Genomic DNA, 22858 nt, shown 5'->3' on the forward strand with positions numbered 1-22858 from the left:
TAACCTCACATCTCTTACTTGAGCAACGCCTTCCACTTGACCTAAATTAAGTTGTTTTACTATTTTAGCGTAACTTGGGTTTTAACCAAACTCTTCTCTTGAGTCTGGTTTTATTTAACTTACAGGAGAAGTAAGGTCTCTCTAGGGAATTTAACATCACTGGGTTTTGCTTGTGGTTTAGGTAGGTTGGTTGGTTTGGAGTGTTTCTTTTTTGGTTTGTTTTTTTTTCTCTTGTTAAATGGTAAGAAGTTTACTGTCATGAGATATTATAATAAACAAAAACTTAAGTCATCTTAAAAAAAAAAATACAAGCCCTATTGGTTTAGGGCATAAATATCATAGAGGTTGAAAATAAATATCTTTTCCAGGCAGATTATTCCATAATTATTTACTGGAGGGTTTCCCAGATGCTCCTTGGGAAAATATTTTACTATTAGACATGGGCAGAAGAACTCTTTCTTCACCAGTGAGCAGCAAGTATGAGAGTTAAATTCTGACTTTCCAACATTTCTACTTTAAATGAAACCAAAGAACTCTGGGATCAAAAAATGTGTATGAATCATTTTACTCACAAAATTTATGGCAATACATTCTATACATAAATCACTTAAAATGCACACACAGTGCCTTACCCACTCTCACAGTTAACACCCCTTGGAATTTTGTCCAAGGAGCACATCACCTTTGAGTGCACAGCACTGTCGTGACCCTCCAAAACCTTGACATGCTTTGAGAATACCATGTAAGCAGTGCCACAAAAAGGGAAATACTGGCTTGGAGCTGAGCTAACTTTTGTTTTCAAAGCATTAAGTGTTACTGCTGAATGGGCAGAACCGATGACTTGTTAATTACTCTCTAACTCCAGCTTAATATGCTAATCTTGCTCATAAACACTAAGGCAGCAATACCATTGTTTACACAGCACTGATTAAATGGTAGCTCAAACAATAATGAAAAACCAAGACTGAGGCTGCACAGGCTTTTAACTCTTCTCTTGCATTTTCACTGGTTATTACACTCTCTGCCACCACCTGAATGAAACACATCTGAGCAGTGTTCATAACCAAAATAAAGCCTGACTAATGTGGAGGAGCAGTGAAGTATTTTATGTGTGTGCATACATACATATTTATATATAAAAGCCTCCTTGTAGTGCATCCCTTTTTTTGAAAATACAAATATATGCAATTTTAAATCACTCCACTGGAAGATAATGGAGTGACAAGCAAGAGACTCCTGTCACACTGATACCAACATTATTAATATCTGCTGCCCCAGAAGATGAGTGGCTACAGCCACAGAAGCACTGATAGTATGAAACAGACACAAGATTGCATGTAAGCTTGGATATCCGGTGCAGAAAGTGAATTAAGTACCCTTTCCCAACCCCCTGGGAAATGTATGGCTAAGGTGTCTGTTAAAGATCAAAAAACTAAAAGAAAGAGGCAAAAGAACTTTAATTACCACTTAAATACCATACCTCAATCATTTACTAAGATTCTCTGGATGAAAAATGTTCTCACAACAGTACATTAGGGATGTACATAAATTCATGATACAAACAAAAACGACCTGAAATGATCTGACAAATTATCACTGCATATCACTGGAAGAGTTGGGAATAGAACTACTGCTTCCTCACTTGAAATTCAAGGTATGACTTCTGCAGTAAACGTTTTGTTATTAAAAATCCCCATATGCTCATTTTCTCAACTCTCTAGCTTTACATCAGCAAGTCAAGATGTATGAAGTGTTTGATTTTTCAAAAAGACCTGTGGTTGTTCAGCACTTCAAGGAAGAAAAAGAAAGGGGGGAAAAAAAAGAAAAAGAAAAGGAGACAGAGACAGAGGAAGTCTTTTGTTAGCTCTGGGCTTCAATTCAGACATCTTCAGTTTATGGTTCAATCAGACTGCTTTTTTGTGCTAGTTAGGGGAGACAAAGCACAATCTCTTTAAAAGCTCCATGTATCCTCACTGAATTTCTACAGATACTAAAAAAAATTAAAAATCTACACTTCTGCAGCCATATAATGCTTCCTCCAGTTAAAAACATAAAAAGCAGACCTGTCTCCTCAAGAAATCCCCTTACACTTCACAAAAACACTTATTCTCTGGAGGAGAGAAACTGATGCACTTCTTTCAGCGTTGCTTGCATGTCCTCAAATTCTGCAAATTTGCAGGCATCTTCCAGCTTCAGCCACTGGAAAGCTTGGTGCTCCTCTGACAGCTTGATTTCTGTGTTGCAGTCCTTCATTTCTGCCAGCCAGTACACGACAGTCTTAGGCTTGCCATGGACAGGGTAGTGCAGCTCTTTCTTGTAGCCCTCGATGAGGGTGAGCTGGCTGGCCTGCAGACCAGCCTCCTCCTGTGTTTCCCGAAAGGCTGTCTGCAGGTCATCCTCCCCTGGGTCCACGTGGCCTGCCAAGAGGGTGAAAAAGTAAATCTCTGGAAGGGAAACTCACATTTTGCTTTAATTGGGAAACACTGGGAGACAGAGATGAGAGTACATGGTAGCTGACACAGGATGAAATTGGAGAACAGAAGTTGCTTTTCCAGGTCTTGTGTCTTGATTTAATTTTGTCTTGTGGCTTTTAGGATCATTGTTTATCCCTCACCTCCTGAAACTTCCACTGGCCTCTCAGCACCAGACATCTTTTCTTTCCACTCCTCCCCTCCACTTCTGGAGTCCTCTACACCCACGATGTTCCACCTTAGATTACACTGAGGACTCATCCCTCATTTCTCCTTCATCGAGTTAGAGTGGAGACAGGTAATGCGAGAGTATTAATCCTCTCTCAACCATGCCCTCTCACACAAGCTTAAGACTCAATTCTGCAAAGCTCTTACTTGTGCCAACAGTCCAGAAACAACAGGACCAGGCACTGACACATACCATTTAAAAGCTGAGTTTCATTCAGGCAGCTAGGGAATTTTTCTCTTCCATGCTCCCCTCTGAAACAAGCAACAAGTCTAAAAGCCAGTCCTTTCACCAGCTGGGTAGCTCTCCTAGGACATATAATTTATTTTACATTGCTCAGAACGAGAGGTGCCACTACAAACAACGGATAAATATAACACATCCCCAGCCGTTTGTACTTTTGTTGAGAAATGTCAGATTTGGTTTTCTCATGAAAGCTCTGGACCAGAACATAAATAGAAGAAGTCAATACCTCAAAAAAGCAACATAGCTGGGACATTTTAGGAGGAAAAAAAAAGTTTAAGCTCTATTTTGTCCCGGGTGTCACTCTATTTTCTATGGCTGCAAATAGCTGTAATTTCATCACAGAGATGAATCGTTCCTCAGGTCCCAGGTACCTAAAGACCCCTCTTAGTATCACAGTGGGGGATATGTGAGAAGTTTGTTTTGCTTTTGCAACAGGTCCCACTCACTTCCCTGCCTGTGTATCAGAAGTGTGAACACCACTTACAACATGACATCACCTCAAATATAAAATATACTTTTCTTTCAAACAGTAGCTGTGCAGAAAACACCATCTGATGTTGACACCTGTTGATACCCTCAGGTCTAAGCTCAGTAAATTGTAAAGCTTGTGCAGTACAGTCTACCTGCAGGGCAGAAAAATGACTGCAGGCAGCACCTCACATCCCACTGCTTTCAGATCCTCCCATCTGTTTCCACTAGTGCAGTTCCAATAGATTGAGAAGGAAAATGAACTGTACATCCCCTTCCCATCAGCCTCAGCTAGTGCAAAGTCACAGTCCTAGGGACAGAGATAAGGCTGATAAAGTTCATGTGAGGAGATCCAAGCAAGTCCAGTTTAATCCCATAAGAGTTGCAGCTGCTTAGAGAACTTTTAAAATAACAAGGTACAGCTGTAGCTGTAAACTGCCTTTTGTGTGTGCTCTGAGAGACAATTACTTCTCCTTCTGACTCCTGCTCCATGGAATCTATGTCAGCATCACATATAAGTTACATTACCAAATTGCACATCTCAGGACCACCTTGGAAGACCATTCCCATCACAAATATTATAAATTCACCCAAATCAATACCCAGCTTCTATTATAGGCCACCATCAGATTGTGGCTTTTGATCTCTAAAATCTTAAGCAGTGTGCTGAGGGAGTTGATTCTCCCCCTCTGCTCTGCTGCAATCCCACCTGCAATGCTGCATCCATCTCTGGAGTCCTCAGCAAGGGAAGGACATTGACCTGTCAGATTGAGTTCAGAGGAAGCCATGAATATGACCAGGGAGCACAGTACCTCTGCTTTGGAGACAGGATGAGAGAGCTGGGGTTGTTCAACCTGGAGAAGAGAAAGCTCTGGAGAGACCTTGAGTCCCTTCTGGTGCCTAAAGAGTGGTGGTTTATAAGAAAATTTGGGACACACTTTTGAAAAGGGCCTGGAGTGACAGAAGAAGGGCTCCTGGTTTTCATCTAGGAGAGGGCAGACTCATACTACAGACAAGGAAGACTTGATTTTATATAAAGGTGGTGAAACACTGGCACAAGTTTCCCAGGGAGGTGGTGGGTGCCCCATCCCTGGAAACATCCAGGTTGGCTGAGACTCTAAGCAACCTGCTTTAGTTGAGGACATTCCTGCTCACTGGTGGGGGCTTGGACCAGACAACCTTTAAGAGTCCCTCCCAACCTACACTCTTCTGGGTGTGTGAGATGTATGCTTATGAGACAACTAGCTCCTTACCAAAACGCCTACAAGTCATTTAAATTGCTTGTCCAGAATTACTGTGTTCCCAGGGAGCCTTTCCACAAGGTTTTCTTCTCACAACAATCAATCATGTCCCAGCAGATGCTTTTTAGCTTTCCACTAGGCTGCAAACTGAACTCCCTTAGGCTCTTGGTGGAGTAGACAAAGGGGGAAGTTTGGAAAGTTTTGCTCTTTCCCTTAATAGGAGAGCCTCGCTGACACTGTTAAAAGATTCTTTTTCCCCCAATTTGCAAGTTCTTGTTTATAAACTGCTGCACCATGCTTTGAAAGCATTTTACAAAATGAGAAGTAAAAACTGCAGTGAAGAAATCTCAGGTGGTAAAAAACAGCATGCAAGAAGACCTACAGAAGACCTGAAGTATTTCTGTGCTGCACTTTTCCTGGTACCAGGGCTGCGACTATGTACTACCAAACACTGGCTCTGCCACGTACCTTTACAGAGGAGGTGCTGCTCTGTCCTGGGACACAGGGCTTGTCTTCTGCTCTGAGGCCTCACTTTGAGACCAAAAATGGCTGATAAGGTTAATTCTCCTATCTGTCCCTCCCATCTCTACTGCATTAGTTGAGTGATATTCATCAATGATCTCCTGCATCTCCTAAGAAAGGTGTATTAAAATCTACTATTACAGATTTCAGTTTGCCTTCCTGCAAACTGTGACCCCTCTGATCACACGTGGTTCAAATAACCCTGCATTGGAAACATTGGTGCCTGGCAAAGGATCAGACCCAAGGCAAGAAAGTAGAACATCCCCTCATTACCTCAATTCAGCTGTGTGCACATCTTCCCAGAAACATCAGATACCTGAGGAGCCCTGCCCCAACCCAAATCAGTCATGCCCAGTACTTTGTACAAGCACAACTTGCAGAGGATTTCAGCCTTAAAACGCCTGCTTAGCTGCATCAGGAGCACCACCAGACAAACAGCACAGCCACTAGCTAATCTCAGGTGGTAACTGCTCCTCTAAACTGACCTCAGCCAAAATCCACTCTGCAACCTGACACAAATGACCTCCAGGAGTGTTATCAGAACAAAAATCACCTTTGGGCGGGGTCCAGTGGTGGGTTCCATAGGATGTCTGAAGCAGGAGGTACTCGATGCTGTCAGTGACCTTAGAGGACGGTGCTGGCTGCAGCCTCCTGTAGATGATCAAGCCACAAGCTCTCACAGCCATTCCCCTCTGCCAACTGCACCAAGACCTGTGCAACAGCACAAAAAATGGGGCTCAAACAGACCAGCTATATTTAGCCATCAAACAGATCTCAGCACAATAAAAAGTTGTCAACCCCTTTGAAGTTAGTACATAATTAAATTGTATCTTATTAGCTACCTTTGAATTGTAAAAAACTTTCCTTTTAAAACAGGGAAACAGGAACCTAGGTAAAAGTTTTTTTTTAAAAAAAAAAAGTTACCAAGAATGAAAAATGACCTGCATGTAATTTCTTTGCTGCTGATAGATTACAAACCATATTGTGGGGAGGGTAAAAAAAATTACAAAGCAAAAGGAAAGCCACAGATTAACACTTAAACTTTCCCACTGCAAAACTCCAAAGGCCCTGCACAGAGGTAATACCTCAACATTACTAGAACTGGCATACAGAAATAATTGCTCTGGACAGTTTCCCTGGAACACTGGACTCCTCAGGATATCAGGGGCAAAGCTAAGAAAATGAACAACACAGGACAGGCTCTCTGCTGTCTCACCTAGACATAAGGCTGTAATACAAAACTAAAAGCTTCTTGGCACGTGTGTTAAGCAATGATTTGATGTAAACCATAAGGAACACACCTCTGAAGTGATAAATATTGTCAGCAATAAGCTACGCAGACAGCATGGGTAGTCCTATAGAGAGGAAGAAAGCAAGCAATGGAGATGAGTAATTCAAGTCACAAATCTGGCCGATTCCCAGTTCCGGGCAAAGCTTTACACTATGATAGAGACGCATACTTCAGCAAGTAACTTTATAGAACATTGTATTTTCCACAAGCACCACAGCACGGAACCATTCACCACCAACCACGCCTCTGGACGACGCTCAGCTCTTTCGGTGAACCACTTCAACCGCTTCCATTAGTTCCTGATCAGCCAGAGCAAGGACAACACCCCCGCTCCGGCCCCCACATTCCCGGGACTAGGCCGGGGAACCAGCACCACCTCCCGTGCGCACCGAGAAGGACAAGGACAAATCACAGCAGGGCCCCTCCGCTGGCGCCACGCTGCCCAGGGCGGCCTCGCTGCCCTGCCCTCTCCTCTCTGCCCGCAAAGGGTCGCCTCCGTGCCCAGAGATGGGACACTGGGAACGCGGACACGTGTCACTCCAACAGCGACCACCATGGACCTCCACCCTCACCTCTGCTTCCGGGTCCGGCAGTGGGCGGGAACAGATGCATGATTGACGTCAGCCTTAACCAATCGCAGCGGCAGAGCCGCTGGCGGTAGCCACGCCCCCTGATAATGTCCCCCGCTTCCCTTTAGGCCCCGCCCCCGCCCCGAGCAGACCTCGGATTGGCCTCTCGCCTCCGGGACGTGCCGGCCCGCCCCTCTTCCCTCTTTCTATTGGCTGGGTGTCCGCGCGGGGCTGCGCGCGGGCGTTTGAAGCGGGAAAAGCGTTGTTGCCATGGAGATGCGGCTTAATGGCCGCCGCCGCGCGCTGCGGCGGCCGGTGAGTGAGGGGGGGGTCACAGCCCTGAGAGGACGGGGCAGCTGGGTCAGGAGGGGTTCTGGGGACACCGTCCTGACCGACCCCATCCGGCTCTAGACGGGGAAGAGCCGTGGTGGGACAGCTCGGGGAAGGATATGTCCCCCTTTAGGACACGCGGTGCAAGTCTGGACGTGTGGCGGTTTGTTTTGCTACATTTTTATAATTATAAAATATTTTTCAATTATGTACTTTAGATATGCTATAGATAGCACATAATTTGTATAACATGTAAAATATATAAGTGCAATTTTAAAATATATTATGTACAATATATAAAATACTTAAGTACTATTTAAAATATAGTTTTGATATATTTAATTATACATATATAAAAGATATTATTTGGTTTTATATTTTAAAAATTAAATAAAACTTTAAAATTATAGAAGAAAACTTGAGGGACATTTGGTAGGTCCTGCTGAGAGGATGAGGTCAGGCACGGTTTGCAAAGAATTGGCACCCACCCTGCCTCGTGGGTTATTTTCTCGGCACGTGGTTGAATATTGGACACTTCCAATATTCAATATCCCAGTATTGGACACTTCCCTTTCTCCATGCAGCTGTTCCTGGCAGCTGTCAGGTTCAGCTGCAGGATGGGGCCTTTTCTGCTGAGGTCACCAGGCTATACTTAGTTTGGAGAGAGGAATAAAATACTCTGAAATACTTTGTGGGGAAACAAAAATATCCCTAACATTTATTTGTTTATAAGCCAGTTTTAATGACATTAATTAGTATGGATAGAGGAGCACAATACTCTAAAATACTTTCTGGGGAAACAAAAAAATCCCCAATATTTAGTTGTTTGTAAGCCAGTTTTGGTGACATTAATTGTTTTAGTAACTTCCTCAAGGTATGACAGTGGCAAGGGAAACCCCCAGTTCTTGTTGCTGCAAGCAGCAGATCTGTGTCAAGCTCCAGTTGTAAAATAGCTACCATTTAGCATTAAAACCATTCCCTCCTCTCCAGTTACTTTTGCTGTGCTGAAGCTGTAAGTGGTTATCTGTGGTCAGTGTTCAGATTCAAAACGGCTGAACACTTGTTCCAAGGAGCAGTGGAATGTTTAATGCCCTGTTGTTTACATGCAGGGTAGAGTAATCCTATGATCTTCCAAAGGGATCTGCTGCAACGTCAACCATGGCTTCACAGATCCCTACCTGTTGCATTAAACTAAAATTATGGACTCTTTTACAATACAGATTATCTCATTGTGGAGCTTGTCTTAAAAAAGTGCAGCTGCATCCTGACCCTGTTCTTCACGGGAAAGCCCTAATTCCCAAGGAATGGGGTCAGAATCATTAAAGGTAAAGCATTTTGTGTGGTGCTTTGGAAAAGCAAATTAGCTATTAATTTCTGGAGGGTTAAATCAGATTTGGCTTTGGATCGCCTTAGAAAAAGAGCTTAATGTTAAAATAAATAAGGAATGAAGATGGATGGGTAGTGACATGAATTAAAAAGTTTCCCTTTTCCCTATTCATTCTTTGCTCCTGTATTTCAAAAAAACCTGCAAACTCTGCCATGAACAGAACTTGTGCTAAAACGCTGAAGTCTTTTTTGGGGTAAAATGGCTGCAAGTAATGAGTATAGTGTGCTGCTGTCATTGCTATCAGGAGAGGAAACACCCACCTGCTACACACATTTCCAAACTTTTGAAGTTCTCAAATTGTACTTTTATAAGGTACTTGTAGAGCATGATGGTTTACATGGAAAAGAAGTTGGTGTTTATGTTTTGTACGCTGATTAACAATTTCTGTGTTTATCAAATACCCTTGAAAATCATAACTAATAAAATTCTTTAATAATCAGGCCAGGGTTTATGATTCAGAGTGATTACCTTAGACTATATGCAGGACAAGATGTATCATTTGCATTTGTAGCAGTGTCATGTAAGATTTCTTCACTTTATTTCCCTAATTTAAAGAACAGATATAATGACACTTGTGTTCTCTCTCAGTGTTGACACTCAGTAAGTCAACTAAATCTAAAATTGTCGTTCTAAATCATCTAAAATTGTCAGGTCAGTTTGAGTGACCTACAATGGGATAACAGTACATGTGAGGGTTATTCAAGTGAATGGGGTCCTGAGATCTTTGATATATCAGAAGTTAATAAGGGTCAAGGTATAGTGGTTCAAGGCTGCTTTATTAAAATAATCTCTGTGGGTCTTTTACATCATTTATTTTCTACACAGTGATTGACTCTCACCGAATATCTTTGAAGACCTTTCCTCCACCTTGAAAAGTGCATCAAGGAAAAGATCTTTTGAAAGAGGTAATTAATAATTAAAAGCATTTTAAAATGGAGAGTCAGCTCCCAGAGCATAATTTTAAGTTAATTTCCTTCAGAACAGAAAAATGTAACCACTCCTTTTTATTATTTACACCTGACTTTTCTTTTTTTCATCAGCTTTATGACCTTTGAAAAACCTCTAATACTGAAGCTAAGGAAGAGTTCTCTGATGACAAGCTGCAATCTAATTCTGTGGCTAAGCTGGTCCCTTTTATATGTAATTCTAATTCTTTTTTACAATAAGCACTTATGTATTACCAGATCTTTGTAAAACGTCTTGGCATAAGCAACAAGTTGTAGAGGACTCGTGTGCCACACAGAGGTGTCAGGCTGGGTGCACATGGGGAATTATACCTCCACACTCACCTCTTTGTCAAAATATGTTATACCCAACTATTTCAAGAAGTCCTAGTCTTTTATCTCAACCCTGTTTTCAGTGCAGCTACCCATGTATTTGTGGGGAGCAAGACCTAGGTTTTGATATGAAAATACCATGCTGAAGTACGGTATGTTTTTCTGCTCCATGACACATTGTTCTCAATGGTGAATTAACAAATTATTGAGGAAATGCTGGCTGTTAAAATACTAAAAGTCTACTGCCTTTTTTGCCAGAAGATGGCATTAAAAATTTAGGATTCTTGAAAACCTCCTCTTAGTTTTCACAAAGCAAATTTATTTTGAAGAATTGTATATATGTTAGGAAAAGCATCTTCAGACACAAAGATCTCTACAGGGTCGGATGAATGAAATTATTCTTTCAATAAGGAGAAAGATATCCCTTTTTTTTAGAGCATCAGGTAATTGAAAGGTGAGAAGAGTTTCACTTGCAATTGCAGTTTTCCCTGAGTTCTTTCATGTTTGAACCATGCAAACTGTTTTAGCAATTGTCTACTCTCAAGTTTTAAAGTCATCAGAAATGCTGGAACCTCTTGTTATGCCAACCCCTACTTTTTTTTGTCCGTGGTTAATTAATTTGTTACTCCTTTATTAGTGAACATTTTGTTTTCCTAGCTTGTGAAATTCTTGTCCTGTCAATAAGGAGTTGCTGGACTTATTCTTGAAACCACTTAAAGTCACTAAGATTTATTATATCTGGGAAGGCAGATCTGAGGTCTCATCTGAGGCCAGGTCTCATTAAGAAACCATTTAATTGCTTTCACATGGCATAGAGCCTTAGCCAATTAGCCACAGAGAGCTGCTTACATGGCTTTTGTAGGTTCTGCTGTACCTACATTACTTGGATTTTCCTAATGCTGAGAATTCTTCTGACTTGTCACTCCATATAATGACAACATTTTATTTCTAGCTATTTAAATCTATTTTGTTTCATTTTCTATTAGAACCTTGACCTTCGAATCCATCATTCTCTCCCCTTGTCTGCTGTTCATTCTTTTAGAAAGTGTCTCCATTGTTTCTCCTGTGTTCACCATTATTTGAACATATAATTGGAGTCTTTGGACACTCTGCATTTAATATAAGGATATATAAAGATGTAGGTGTAATCTAGGATACTGATAGAGATTAGACAAAAGAAATTTATTAGGTTATTTTTGTCTTTAACAGATTCTCAACACTTTTGAGATTAGTGTCTTGGCCTTGAGTTCTAGCTCCTCCTTTCATCAAACAGAAGAATTTTCCCATGGCAGTGCATATAGAGAGTTGCACAGCTCCCATACCGGTTTTACATTTTAAGCTACGTTATGTAAGAAAGGGAATTTTTCCAAAATGCTTTTATTTAAATTAAGCCACAGGTAGAGAAGTTGGCAAGTAGTGAATGTTTGTGAAACCCTTGCACGCATAAGGTATTTAGTCTCCCTGATCTCTGGGTTTGCTGTCTCTTCTGTCAGTTTTGATTTCCCCCTCCCAGAATGTAGCAGCCTCAGCAGTGACTCTTAACTTTACCTCAGGATTCAGAATCACGTTACCTACACATTAAATAAATTCACTTACATATGAACTTTTTGGTCTTGGAGTGTCTTGTTGTTGAGTCTCATAATTTTACCTAAAGCATGGATTATTAAGTAATTTTAGATGTTCTCTATTGCACATTCTGGCCTCTGTGATATCTTACACAGTCAGCACTTTATATATTAAACTTTATGATTTTATTGTTGTTATTACTTCAACATCATGTATTAATTAATGGCATGGACTCAGATTTGGGGATGACCTTATTTTCTTCCATAATGTCATTGTAGAGAGCCTTGAAAATCCTGACAAAGAATCCACGCTGGGAGGAAAACTTAAATAACTTGTTTTTGTTGAGTCTTACTGTGGCCTCCAAACAGGAGTAAGAGCAGTAATTGTTAAGGTCCTAGACTGAACAATGATATGAGAAGGCAGTGGGCAACAGATACTTGAAGTGCTATCATTTTTGTGTTTTATGGAACAAGTAAAAATATCTGCAGATACTAATCCACTGGGATACAGACAGCTGCACCATGCATTGCCAGTAAGATATAAGTAAAGTTGGGGGACTTGGGGCATACTTTTCAGTGATTCATGTTTCTTTTTTGGGTTTTCCCAAGAATGCAAGTATGGCATTCCAGTGGCATATATAGATTTAGAGAAATGCTGTCTTTAAGATTTTGCAGAATTATTTTTTTGGTTATTCTGTCAAGGAGACTCAGAAATGCTTACAGGATTCATGACATAAAAGAGAAAGTTACACAACAAAACTAAAATTTTGCTGTAGTTCATCTGTAAGATGAATAGTCTTAAATTAGGCAGCTTGAGGTGACGACAAGTGCAATTTTTTCTCCTCTGGTTAGTTAACCAGGGGTAGCTGAACCACATTAGGCCATGTGCCTTGATATTAAATTGAGTGTCTAAAATTAGGCATTTTACATTCTATAGCTTGAGGACAGGGTTTCAGTAGCTGTGGCATTCATCAAGTAGACGTCAGGAGTGTAGGACCTTTGTGGCAGTGAGTAATATTGCCTTGTGCATTTCTTACATGTTGTGTATTGTATATATAAAATATAGTTTTGTGGATATAATATTTGTTTCATGTTTTAATTTATTGTTGTTATTGCTATCTTCCATAGTGTTTGTCAGTCTAGTGTATGGTAAACTTGGTAAACAAGCTTCTATCCTAACTGTGAGTAATGGCATCAGGAAACGTGCAGTTTCTTCATTAGTAACTTTGTCAGATGTGATGTTTCATATGATTCTAGAGTTTATTTTGTTTGATTTCTTGTCGGCTCTAGGTTGAAGATGGCATCATGCCTTTATGAATGCCTTCGTGAAGCAGAACTTGAAAAATACTATCCCCGCTTTGCTGCCTTTGGTCTTCAGAAAATTGATGAGCTTGTCAAGGTTTCCATGGAAGATTACACCAAACTGGGGATCCATGACACAAATGACCGCAAGCGTCTTTTTCAGCTCATTAGAATAATCAAAATTATGCGACAGGAATGCATTGCAGACTTAAGCAAGCAAGATTTTCAACCACATGGCCTTTTCATTCAGCCTCAGGTGACCAGGTCAGGACCCCGTAGACAGCTGCGTTTTGAGTCCTTCTGTGAAGAAAATGGTGGAACAGTTGGAGACTCTGAACCTGAATTGTATCATTCACCTGACTTCAGTGCCAATGAAGAGAAGAACAGTGCAGGGGAAATGCTGGGACACATTCCACCACATGATTCAGAGCCAGTCAGATTAACTAGAAAAGACCTAAATAACCCTGGAATAGGAACAAAAAATGACCTGAGCTGTCCAGCAGTTACTGATGATATTGCTCCTCTCCTGGGGGATTCTGAAGCTCCTATTGTACAAAGAGTAACTCATATTTCAGGGTATAATTATGGACTACCTCGTTCCTGTATCAGGTAATAATGATCACTTTTATTTTGCTAATACTTCAGGTTAGTCATAATTCATTCTTTCGTAATTATGGAGCAGAATCTGTCTTCCTCACCGCCAAATAAGAAATCCAAGCATTACAGAGCAATGCAAAGTCTTACAGACAAGAGAGATATTAATAAGCATTTGCAACTTTCTGAGTCTTATAAAAGGAATTGTCTGAATTTGACCAGCTGCTACTCACCAAGGTTGTCTAAGAATAGTCTTCATTGTCTTTCAGGATTTAAGGCTTTGTTTTCTTGGTATTTGAGCCAATCTTTGTCTTTCTTTGGGACTGTTCTAAAACATTTTTTTATGCCCAAAATAGGGCACTGCCTGTTGTTAAATTTGTCAAGCTTTTCTTGGTAAAAAGGATACAGGCTGTGATGGCTATACTTGTTTATGAGAAATTTCTGAACTGAAGCTTTAAAAGGAAGTGGAATGAATACAGCTGGGAAGGGTTACAGACCTGGTGGTGAGAGGGATGCTTTGCAGCTGCTCCTTAGGCATGTGATCTGTAGCTTCCATACTTTTCCAGTGTTTGGTACTGGAGGGGCTGTGGTTATCATGAACCACTGCTAAATCTACCCTGGCAACATTTTTAAAGCACCAAATATTTTTTTTCCTGATTCAGCAGCAGAGCATCTATGCGTCTTCACATGTAATACCAGTATCTAGGTTGTTGCAATGCAGTCATGGTAGTTAAAATGCAATGAAGAGAGGTAGTTTTATGAAGTTAGGTCTGGTCTGGAAGGCTGTAGGGAAAAATTTGGTACAGGAAAAGATCTGTGGAGTTGAGGTGTCAATTACAGCTCCCACTGAGAGTGTGTGTGCCTGGCAGGATAGATGCTGCTGCAGCTGCGGAAAAGTACTAAGGTGACATAGTAAGTAGAGCATTTAAACTGTGAAATGCATAATAAAGGTTTATAATTCCCCTTGGTTGGGAAAAAAAATCATTCCCACCTTCTGGAGAAGTGCACTAACCTCCAATATATATGGATACCTGGGTGCATTCTCTGTCTCTTCTAGAAGTTGAGCCAATGTGCAGCTAAAGGACAGGATTTATAATGTCAAATTTAAAAATGTATCATGGCTCAACTAAAGGAGTTAAAGGTTTTTAATCCTGCAACAGAGGCATGGTCTTCATTGTTCGCACTTTGTTTCCTTCTTCTGGTCTTGTAAACACATTCCTCTGCACCTAGCATTATGGTTCATCTCATGGGCTTTCTGCATCCTCCTCCTGATGTGCCTCAACTTATTTTCTCATGTTTGGAGAGCTGTGCATTTCAGGCAGGCTTGGAGGAGCATGCTTACACTCAGGTTTTTGATTCCTGTTTTGCTAGTGCTTAACTGCTTTGCTAAATCCATCCATTTCCATGTTACCTTGTGATTTAACCATGGTGAAGGCTTATCTAGTCTCATCTGTGAGAAATATTGGAAAAAAAAACCAACATGATTTCAGGTAGCAGAAAGACAAAGAACTCTTTTTAATATGTTCAAATTTATTTTGAACTTTCCCAGTGCAAATAACTTGATTTTGCAAAGACGTAGTTGTTCTTCTGACCTATTATTTAGTCAGATTTCTGATGATCTGTTATGACTTTTGTTTGATTTCTTTTCCCTAGTAATGAAAAATTATTTTATTATTAAATACAATTTCTCTTTTAAAAGAGTTAGTAAGAAATATGGACTTCACCTTTGGCAAATAGAATTAGCATACATTCTATTCCCTTACAGAATATGCACAACAAAATGTACCTCTGTACTAGAGAGAATTTATTCCTTTTTTCTCATTAACAGAGTCTCTAAATTTTCAGTTTTTCTTTTCTTCAAATATTGCAATCCTTTCTGCTTCAAGCTCTTAGAGCACGACAGACTTTTGCTGCAGGTCACCAATTACTCCCTCTGGCATGAGAATTAAACTTCAGAGCCTCTGATCATTTGTTGGACAACATTTGGTGCCTAGTGATATTCATAAGCTCACACCAGCTTATGAAGCATCTTATTTCAAGTGTCATTGCCTTTCTTTTCCAACGAAAGAATTTTCTATCTAAATGCAGGGCCTGATCCTGGACTGCACAGGAAAGCTGTACTAAAATTAAAGGGACTCTAGTGACAAGTAAAGATTGCTTGTGTGTTGCATCTTGAGATTTAAATCTGCAGTTTATGTGCTTCTGTGGAATCATGGAACACAACAGCAATGATACCACAAGCCTGTGGATGTTAATGAGATGTTGAGTAACTTCTGGGTTACACTTTATTACACAGCTGGTATATATGAGTTTTCAGTTGCTATGCTAAGAGATTTTGGTATCTGGACAGTGTGGCAGAAACAGTGCTTTTGGGCAAGTTGGGGCTTGCTTATTCAAAATGCAAATCCAGGCTGAAAATCGTTACTGATTTGGCTGAAGACAGCTTGAAGAAGGGAGAGATGTAATGAATGCATTTTGGTTAATTTAAGCCTATTCAATTCACAAAATGCTGTACACAGCAGGTTAATCAATGCAACATGAAATTACCTCAGTGACATTCTGAGGTGTCTGGAAGGGGACTAAAGTAAAAATGCTGAAACATAAGATCACAGCTTTGTTTATGGTCTGAAACCACATAACCTTTTTATGAAAAAAGACCAAAGGGGAGACAAGGATAAGATCAATATTTTAATTAGTTTTTTTGAGCTGAACAGGAACATGGTGATACTATCTCATTTGCCAGTTTGAGTCATTTACTTACGACCAGTTAGACAGTCTATAATGCTAAGAATAAAGTCCAGCATGAGAGGAAAATCAACTAAGTATTGTACTTTTCCCTATTCAAGATCTATTTGTACTTCTGTTGTACATGATTAAGTGACTAATCATGAGTGCAAATAATTTCAGCAAGATTAAATTTCATTACGTTAACTTGGATATTATTCCAGCTTCCATCTCATGTTTGTGTAGAACTGAAAATATGTCAGTCCAGCAACAAGTTCTGGAGTGTAGCTGTACAAACACAGCCATTCTTTTAGCAGAAGTGTATAGGAAGCCTCAGTCTGCTTAGGAAAAAAGCATCAGAAAAATGCAAAATGCACCATATCAAAATGAGGTGTTACGGAATTTTTTGATAGACATTAATGACAGAAACATTCTCTGATAAAAGTAACACATTCAGGCATATTCTAGATTCTGTTGTAACCTGATTTTAAAATCTGTTCCTCCACTATTGTTGTAGATCCAATACTGTGGACAAAGAGACTCCATGGACAGAGAGTGAAAAAATCAGAGTATGTGTCCGAAAACGTCCTCTCTGCCTGAAGGAGGAGAAGCGTGGGGAGATTAATATCATCACAGTGAAAGATGAAGAAACCCTACTTCTCCATGAGAAGAAGGAGGCAGTTGATCTTACACAATACATTTTACAGGTAATGTATTCCATTGAAGGTTGTGTTTATGGGCCCGTCACTTGCATGGAAGGGTAAAGCTTATTTTGCTTAGAGTTTTCATGAGGCAAAACAGAAAAGGACTGTTAGTATTTCTTACATGGAAATAGATGGTGGGCTTTTCTTTTAGCTCAGAGTTGTCTATATTTGTATTGCTTCTGATTTATGCCAGACTGTGCCAGCAAACCTGAGCCCAGAATTTTAAGCTCTTGAAGTATGTCTCTTTGCAACTTTCTTTGTATGTCGCAAAATAAACCCTCTGCTGCATGCCATTGCTGCAGGAGAAATGCCTGCTGATGGCTTTCCAGGGTACTTCAGTGAGGAGTTCCCTTTCCACTGTTTCAGCACTGTAGGTCTGTTTCAATGAATCACATACACCCTCATCTCCTCCCTTCCTTTTTTCTCAAATGCTTTTGAAAATTAAGTTCCCTTTTGGTCTTTGTCTCTTAATCCCAAATACTTCATGCTGTCATAGTTCAAATTCTCACTTGTGACTGACAGCACCAGGAACAGAACTAATTTGTAGAGGCAGCAAGCCATTCTCACTCTCCTGAGTGTTATTTTTACAATCTGGGCCCTAGGAACAACTGTTTGGAGTGTCTGGTAAAATTTCAGTTGGGATTTCTCTCAGGCCCAGTTCATGTGCCACCTTTTAGAGTGCTGCATCATTTCCACAGACCCTGCTTCTTTGATTCTGATCTGGAGTGTGGGAAGTTTTGCTTTTCTTGCCCCCTTCTGACTGAGTTCAGACAATCTAGCTTTGCTTAGGAACAGCTTTTTTCTTCTCTGGCACAAAACTTCTTAAGAACAGAGGCAATTAATCACAACTTAGTCACAAGTGAGAACTGATTTTGAGAGAGTCAAGAGTTGACTCTCAGTTCTTTTTACTGTTACAGTCTGACAGTACATCTGTAGGCTGATTCATTTAATGAATAGGTTTTCTTTAATTAGCTTTTTTTTGGTCTTGTTAAAAGGTTCTGGTATGTTATGCTTCACAATGATGGGAAATCAAGGAATTTTTGTTTTGTTTTGTTTTTCCCTGCTCTGAATCTCTTGATTGGTGTGTTCCTACATGGGTTGTGCTGCGTATTAAGTGTGCTAGTTCACTCTCTACCTAATCCAAAGCCATATGAAGTCACTGGAAAGGCTTCTGTTACTTCATTTTACCTTTGAGTAGAATTGGAGGGGAAGTGAAACATATTCATTCTTATGTAAAGATTATCTTTGTTTTGCAGCATGTTTTTTATTTTGATGAAGTCTTCGCGGAGTCATGTAGCAATCACGATGTTTATATGAAGACAGCTTATCCACTCATTCAGCATATTTTTAATGGGTAGGGCATCAGTGCTTACATTTGTTATTTTTTGTCTAGCTGGTTTCCAATTTTATGTGTTGCCTGAATTTTCCTTTATGCTTTTCATCTTTTGAAATGTATCTTCATTTCATGTTTGCCACATACCTTCCACCTTTCAGAATATCATTGCAATTTGGACAAAAATAAATCAGGGTAAACTTTATTCACACTTGGTGAGAAATCTCAGTTTCAGTTACAGAAGAAGGTTAAATTGAACCTCAGATGCAACAAAGAGACAGCATGGTCAATCTAGAATTAAAAAATGCATCCCAGGATTTCTGAATTCTCGTCTTCACTAAAAAAGGTTCCTGTGTGGCAGAGCACTGTCATCTGTAAAGAGAGAGTGTTACCTCTTTCCTGACACTACTGACAGATATTTTTGCATGTATTTGTACAGTTCATAAGGTAATAGAAATTATGAGTAACCTTGTGATTTATTTTTATTGATTTATATTTGCTTAGAGGTTTAATCATAATTACATACTTCCTGATTAATGGAAAATTGATGGTGGCTTTACATGAGACATCTTATTTCTATGCAAGGTTATATATATATCTGTTGAATATATACTTGAATATTATTACTTTTTCTTTTAATCTTTGAAGGGAAAGATTACATATCCATGCTGAAAATTAACAAAATTTAACAAATTCTGTTACTGAAAATCTCCAAGTGTCATAAACAGAATATCATGCTCTTGAGAAAAGGAAAGTGAAAACGGAGAATAAGGCTTGTACCTTGCTGTGTAATAGTCACTAAAGCCACAATTCACATTAGAGCTAATCCAGTAATGCCACCAGAAGAGATTATGCTATTTTTTTCCCAGCTTTCCCCTTACTTTTCCATCCCTCCTGCTGGCGATCATTTAATCTAACACCATAGTGAGACCAATCTGCAATCTAAATTGGCAAGAAATTGTTCACTGTGATTACTGCAGCCGTACATTTTTACCCATTTCTCTGCCAGGAGTACTGAGCCAGGTACAAAGTCCTTTTTTTAAGGAGGGCAGAAAAAGGAAAAGAAAGGAAGAGGGCCAGCACCTTGTACTACATCAGATCTCCATAGGGTGTACTTGGAAATCATTGTTAAGCATTCTGCAGTTTCCCAGAGACAGTAGCAGGTCAAACGTCATTACTAAGGGGCCACTACAGATAGATACCAGCATTGCAGAATATTATTTAATAGATATGAATGAATCAGATGTGGCACTAAACAAATACCCTGTCTCCACAGAGGCAATGCAACTTGCTTTGCATATGGACAGACTGGTGCTGGTAAGACTTACACCATGATGGGGAACCACCGGAACCCAGGACTCTACGCCCTGGCTGCCAGGGACATCTTTAAGTACCTAGAAGCATCACCATCCAAGAAGGATCTTAGTGTTTTGGTCAGTTTTTATGAGATCTACTGCGGACAGCTTTATGACCTGCTAAATGGAAGGCAAAGGTATTTAAATAAAAGCATGATTTACTATAAGCCTATGGTTGTGAATCAGTTGGTTACTGTTTGGAAATCGTTTACTGTTTTCATGTGATTACATTTAACATACTAGCATTTATATCAAATATTATGTATTTAATTAGGGTTGTTTGAAGGAGCTACTTAGGGAGGAATGCAAGGTCTGACAGTAGACATTGTGACATTGGTAGGGACTCCTGGTTTATTGTTTGGGGGAAAAATAAGGACTTAGGTTTGAGTTACAAGCTCAGGCTCTTCCTTACACTGTAGTAAGATAAAAGCTGAACATCCATAGGTAGAGAAACAAGCTTCTTGTGGCCAGAAGTTCCTGTCTTAGAATCATAGAGTATTTTGAGAAGGAACCTTAAAGATCATCTTGCCCTACCCCTTCTGCCCTGGGCAGGGACAACTTCCACTCGACCAGGTTGCTCAGAGCCCCATGCAACTTGGCCTTGAACGTTTTCAGGCATGGGATATCCACAACTTCTTTGGACACCTGTCATGTGTCAGCCATTGTGGAGTCCCTGTCTTTCCCTGGTCAAGCGTAAACTCTGGCTGTCCCTCCTGCTGTGCCACTGGGGATTTGACTCTTGCCAATCTCTGAAGATCCTGTTGATCTCCTACATGCTTCTGATGTAGGAGATCATGCTGATCAACATGCTGTTGATCTCCTACATGAGTCTGCAGAGTCTGCTCACCTTCTCCCTGGGCACCTTTGCCTGGCAGCCCAGTGACTCAGCCCAGCAAGCCTCTGGAGGTAGTGCTGAAATATGACTCTAAGGCTGTAGGAGCTGCTTTAAAAACTGGTGCAAAAAATCCTTAGAATATGAACAGAGCAAAATTTACAGTCTGATGAGGACTTAGAGGAGCCTGAGATGTAGTTTAAAGAGACACAGGAACTCTGTAATGTAAATGTAAACGTGGTCATTTACTTCCCTGCTTTATTATATTCTTGAACTAGCAGAAATGCACTGGTAATGTCTCTTTAGCAGTGAAATGTCAGTGGTACTAGTAAATGAGGTACCTCTTCAGCTCTGAAAATAAATTAATGACATCAGGGCCTCTTCCCTGTCAGTAGCCTTGATTGCTTTTTCTCAGTATCAAGGCACAGAGACCACATGTGCATGTGTTTTCACTGCTGCTTTCTGAGATTTCATTTATCTCTGTGCTCTTTTTTCAGACTTTTTGCAAGAGAAGATGGCAAGCATGTTGTTCAGATAGTTGGACTTCGGGAGGTTCAGGTGGATTCTGTAGATAAGCTGTTGGAGGTAATGTTTGGGATTCATTCTTTGTCTTCTGCAGCCCAATTTGCTGATCTGTGAGGTGTGTCACTTACAGACATTATTTACTGTGTAGCACAAGTGTATGTTCCTGTTTAAGGCCCTCAAAGTGGCAACCCCTGGGCTCTATTAAAAGTGCCTTTTTTCATTAAGCTGTTTTTGTGTTAGCCACATATCAAGCAGTTGATTCACAGCTGTCACTTCTGCTGCCATTCCTTAGGGAAGGATTCCAGAAGTTAAATAGTGTCCCAGTAAGGGACCTTGAAAGTTGGGTATGTATTTTCTCCCAGTGTCATATCTTGAAGTTCAATGAACTTAGATTTTTGTATATAAAAGATACATGGTTATGGCACAGAATATATAAATTTGGAAACTATTAGAAACAGAAATTAGAAAATACTTAAGACTGAGATATTTGTCTGAAATAGGATTAAAATACTGCTTATGTGTGTGCACGATAACAGGCAAGTAAAATTAAGATCTTTAAACAGTAGCTGACATTCACCATGAACAAGGCTTCAGTTTTTCCTTTCCTACCTGGCTGAGCCCTGAAAGGGCACTGCCAAATTTTCTGTGTTGTCCTGCACCAAGCAAGCTGATTAAATCTATTTTCTATTTAGCCTGACTTTGCATAGTTCAATTCATTTTTTTGATAAGAAAGTGTGAATTAGAAGTGCCTGATATTGTAAATGACTCATTGAAATTGTCATAGTGTTGTCCACTGACATTGCACTTAATTTAGTTGTTCATCTTTCCATTAACTCCAAGCTTCAGGACAAGCTGGTGATGCTTCTGAAAGTTAGACTGAAAATTTACTGTATGGTTGATTTACAATTCCTTGGTATTATCACATTCCACACACAGAAGAGCTATTAAATTACTTAATTCTTACAGATATCTTGGGGGGAAAAAATTAGATAATTTTTAGGCCCATTTGAACGCAGAAATGTTACTGGCTTGACTCAGAACTTCTGAGTATTCTGCAACAGATATATGGAAAGAGCTTTGAACACATTCCTGATTATTCACTACTCATTAATGTTGGCTTTGATTCAGAAATTATCCGCACTTAGCACTGATATAAAGCTTGGAAGCTGCAGTGGTTGGTTAAGTTGCTCATTAAGCACTGGCCACTGAAAAGCATGAATAATTCACATCTATCAGCTGAGAATGTATTGATTTTGCTAGGCAATATTTTAATTTGTTCTTGCAACACAGGAAATTAGTGACTGTACTATGAATGCCCTGCTGCAGTCAATGCTAGACTTTCTGCAACAGTCCTTTAAAGTTTTCAAAAAAGAATTATCCAGATTTGTGTCTTGAAGCAGCCTTTGTCCTACTGCCTTGCCTTCCTCCCTTGTATTCTTATTTTATTGTTGTGCTGAGTATAATTGATCTTTTAACTTTGTTCCTTACTTTGGCATAATTTTTTGCTTTGTTTTTCTTTTGTTTTGGAGATCTAGAAAGGTTTTGGCAGTTCGTGATCTTTTGTTTGACTTTGTGCATAACTGTACTCACCTACAAGAGAAACTGAAATTTTAAAAGAACTCCAAGAATAGTCAGTCTCTTGAGTCTTTTAGGTTGTGTCTATAGTACTACAAATGTATGCCAGCAATATAATAAAGAATTTAATTTTATAATTTGAATATTTTGCAAAAATGAGTGAGGGTGCGATGCAACTGATTCTTAATTGCAGAGTGCTCTTTAAGCTCTTTGTGTCACTACAAGCAAGTCCATGCACAAAGCTCTGAAAGAAATATTGTAAGGGGTCCAGTCTCTACTGCCTTGCACCAAATTTTAAGGCTGGAATGAACCATTTGTCAC

The 22858-nt window shown here is 39.9% G+C and overlaps 2 protein-coding genes across 7 annotated transcripts in view; one reads left to right on the forward strand and one right to left on the reverse strand.

Moving 5' to 3' along the window:
- Positions 1–534: 534 nt before the first annotated feature.
- On the reverse strand, positions 535–7025 carry NUDT2 (nudix hydrolase 2). 3 transcript variants are annotated; one of them, XM_014259146.2, is made up of 4 exons: positions 6855–6994; positions 6476–6529; positions 5728–5885; positions 535–2417 (listed from the first exon to the last, which is right to left on the reverse strand). In XM_014259146.2, exons 3-4 carry the CDS (start codon positions 5858–5860, stop codon positions 2104–2106), a joined length of 447 nt encoding a protein of 148 aa, XP_014114621.1. In that variant the 5' UTR covers positions 5861–5885; positions 6476–6529; positions 6855–6994; the 3' UTR covers positions 535–2103. The 3 variants fall into 3 exon arrangements, with proteins under 3 accessions (XP_014114621.1, XP_087910147.1, XP_005530451.2); XM_088054021.1 differs by lacking the exon at positions 6855–6994 and adding an exon at positions 6635–6841; XM_005530394.3 differs by lacking the exon at positions 6476–6529 and having other exon boundaries at positions 6855–7025.
- A 280-nt stretch (positions 7026–7305) lies between these two features.
- Positions 7306–22858, forward strand: part of KIF24 (kinesin family member 24) — a 29423-nt gene continuing 13870 nt past the window's right edge. The window contains exons 1-8 of one of the 4 annotated variants that reach the window (XM_088053952.1): positions 7436–7527; positions 8585–8689; positions 9577–9656; positions 12884–13504; positions 16731–16920; positions 18174–18271; positions 19527–19742; positions 20935–21022. In XM_088053952.1, the coding sequence (XP_087910078.1) occupies positions 12891–13504; positions 16731–16920; positions 18174–18271; positions 19527–19742; positions 20935–21022 (1206 nt within the window). In that variant the 5' untranslated portion in view covers positions 7436–7527; positions 8585–8689; positions 9577–9656; positions 12884–12890. Of the gene's footprint in view, positions 7350–7426; positions 7528–8584; positions 8690–9576; positions 9657–9838; positions 9892–12883; positions 13505–16730; positions 16921–18173; positions 18272–19526; positions 19743–20934; positions 21023–22858 lie in introns of those variants that run through there. The other 3 variants (XM_005530393.3, XM_088053953.1, XM_088053951.1) reach the window with 3 other exon arrangements.

Source organism: Pseudopodoces humilis, chromosome 4 (assembly GCF_049639895.1).
Source record: "Pseudopodoces humilis isolate 2021_Gansu_Grassland_sample_001 chromosome 4, ASM4963989v1, whole genome shotgun sequence".
NCBI lineage: Eukaryota > Metazoa > Chordata > Aves > Passeriformes > Paridae > Pseudopodoces > Pseudopodoces humilis.